The sequence below is a fragment of the Fulmarus glacialis genome, unplaced genomic scaffold, assembly GCF_000690835.1.
Source record: "Fulmarus glacialis isolate BGI_N327 unplaced genomic scaffold, ASM69083v1 scaffold39439, whole genome shotgun sequence".
Classification (NCBI taxonomy): Eukaryota; Metazoa; Chordata; class Aves; order Procellariiformes; family Procellariidae; genus Fulmarus; species Fulmarus glacialis.
The window spans coordinates 1-2,287 of NW_009232067.1; the positions used below are offsets into that span (position 1 = coordinate 1).

The 2,287-nt window shown below is 52.0% G+C and overlaps 1 protein-coding gene across 1 annotated transcript; it reads left to right on the forward strand.

Annotated features, from left to right (window-relative positions):
- Window positions 1-4: 4 nt before the first annotated feature.
- TK1 (thymidine kinase 1, soluble) lies at window positions 5-1,157 on the forward strand (the record flags this gene model as incomplete). The annotated part of the gene is made up of 5 exons (XM_009584782.1): window positions 5-54; window positions 137-230; window positions 563-652; window positions 738-857; window positions 978-1,157. Coding segments are annotated over 5 exons (513 nt in total), but the record flags the coding sequence as incomplete, so codon positions are not given.
- Window positions 1,158-2,287: the final 1,130 nt, after the last annotated feature.

The following is a 2,287-nucleotide window of genomic DNA, read 5'->3' on the forward strand; positions in this document are numbered from 1 at the left end:
GAAGTACGCCAAGGACACGCGCTACTGCACCTCCGGCGTGGCCACACATGACAAGTGAGTCCCTGGGGCAGGAGGACCCACTCCTGCGGGCCCAGCAGTTGGGCTGCCTGGCTCACCGTCTCACCCTTCCTCACAGGAACACCATGGAGGCCCTGCCAGCCTGCCTGCTCAAGGACGTGTACCAGGAAGCACTGGGCTCTGCGGTCATCGGCATTGATGAGGGCCAGTTCGTAAGTGCATGGCCAGGGCAGGTCCTGGGGAGCTCTGCAGGATACAATCTTCAGAGCACCCTGTGCAGAAGGTCTGAATCCTCTGTAGGAGGGGATGGGAAGAAATACCCTGGGGCAGGTTGATCCTGCTGGACTATGCTCATATAGTCAAACCCTTCCCTGCCCTTAGTCCCTGCAGGCTGAGGACAGTGGGCCTGGAGTCCCTTTCACAGATAGGCAACATGGCTTTAATTTTCCTCGTGCTCTGTGCCGCTGTCTGGGCACGTGCCACTGGATCCCGAGCGAAGTGCTGCCCCTTCTTCCTCCTGACGCTGTTTCTGTACCTCCTCTAGTTCCCAGACATCGTGGAGTTCTGTGAGATGATGGCCAATGCTGGGAAAACTGTCATTGTTGCTGCTCTTGATGGGACTTTCCAGAGAAAGGTAAAACACTTTTTTTAGTACAGCAGCTGCTTTGGGATCCTTGTAGAACCCATTCAACAGAACCGCTCCTGCTGTCTTGGCACAGGCCTTCGGGAGCATCCTGAACCTGGTGCCGCTGGCAGAGAGCGTGGTGAAGCTGAACGCCGTGTGCATGGAGTGTTACCGAGAAGCCTCCTACACAAAGAGGCTGGGAGTAGAGAGGGAGGTGAGTTCCCTTGGAACAGAAAGCACTTCAGTAGCTTCATCTTGCCAGTCCTGCTAGTCTAGAGGGATCTCCTCAGGGGAACTGGGCTCTGCAGAGTTGTTCTCCCAATTTTCTTGCCAGGTTGAAGTGATTGGAGGAGCAGACAAGTACCACTCCGTCTGCCGAGCCTGCTACTTCCGCAAGCGGCCTCAGCAGCCGGGGTCGGAAAACAAGGAGAACATGCCCATGGGGGTGAAGCAGCTGGACGTGGCTGCCTCCCGAAAGATCTTTGCTTCTTGACTGCTGGGGTCCCACATGGGGAAAAATGAGAAGAAAGACGCTAAATGCTGTGGCTCCCAGATGCCAGATCTGGCTTCCCCTGCTTTTGTCAAAACTCTTAAGTGTCTTAGCTCTACCTGCCAAACCAAGCCGCTGTTCCTCTGCACCAAGCGCCAGGAAAGAGGAGGATCAACTGGACCTGATGCCGGCGGGAGCTGAAGCGGGAGCATGACTAAAAGTGAGTTCCTTTCTCAGAACACGGAAAAGAGACAGGTGTAGTTACTGATGCTGCCGCACAAACAGGTGCTGGAAAACTGTCACAGGCAAACCATCACTCGCCATAGTTCTGGCCTGCTCTCCTGGTCTTCTGCGTATGTTCAGACTGGCACTGGTGGCTGATTTACTTGCCTGCGAACGCAACTGTTCCTTTAGCTCTTGTGCACTGTTGCTAAATTCCAGGTTTCTTAAGACAATGTACAGTAACTTAGTATTTTAAACCCACTTCCTTTTTTAACGCAGTCTGAGGAGATAACCCGTTCTTTGTCATAGAGCTGTGGCACAACTTTTCAACTGACACATGTAGCAGCAGCCTGGCCCTCAGCAGTCCCTTTGAACGATTGTGTACGGCCTCTCCGTTTGCTGTTACTTGCTGTAACTGTCTTGTAAATTTTTGTTGAAACAGAAGAGGAGGGAAAGGAAGGCTTGACTTGATGGCCTGACAGTAGGCTCTTCCTAGCTTTCGAACTTTAAAAGGGCTAGCAGTAGTCTGGTAGTCTGGTAGTCTAGTCTGTGTATTAAGACAGAGTCCTTCTGGAAGAACTGGACTTCACTTCAGGAAGAGCCTCCTCTCCAAGATCAGGGTGTTTTTGCTCAGGTCCAAGCTTGGTGCTGCCACTTCAGTGCTTAGTTACCTGTGAAGGGTTTGGAGGCTCAGGACTTCATCTGTAGAGTTTTGGGCTACTGTTTCTGTGAAGATCCGTCTACTTGGAAAAGGGCGTCTGCTTTGAGTGGATGGTTCTCAACTCTAGTCATGTATCTTGCTCCCTCCTGAGCCTTTCAAAAATTCTCACAGCTGATTCTTCCTCTGATGTAAGTTGACTGAAGGATCCAATTCCCCCTTTGCTTGACTTGGCTTCTGGAAAGTTTGGGGTTTTTTTCCTCACTCCTTGCAA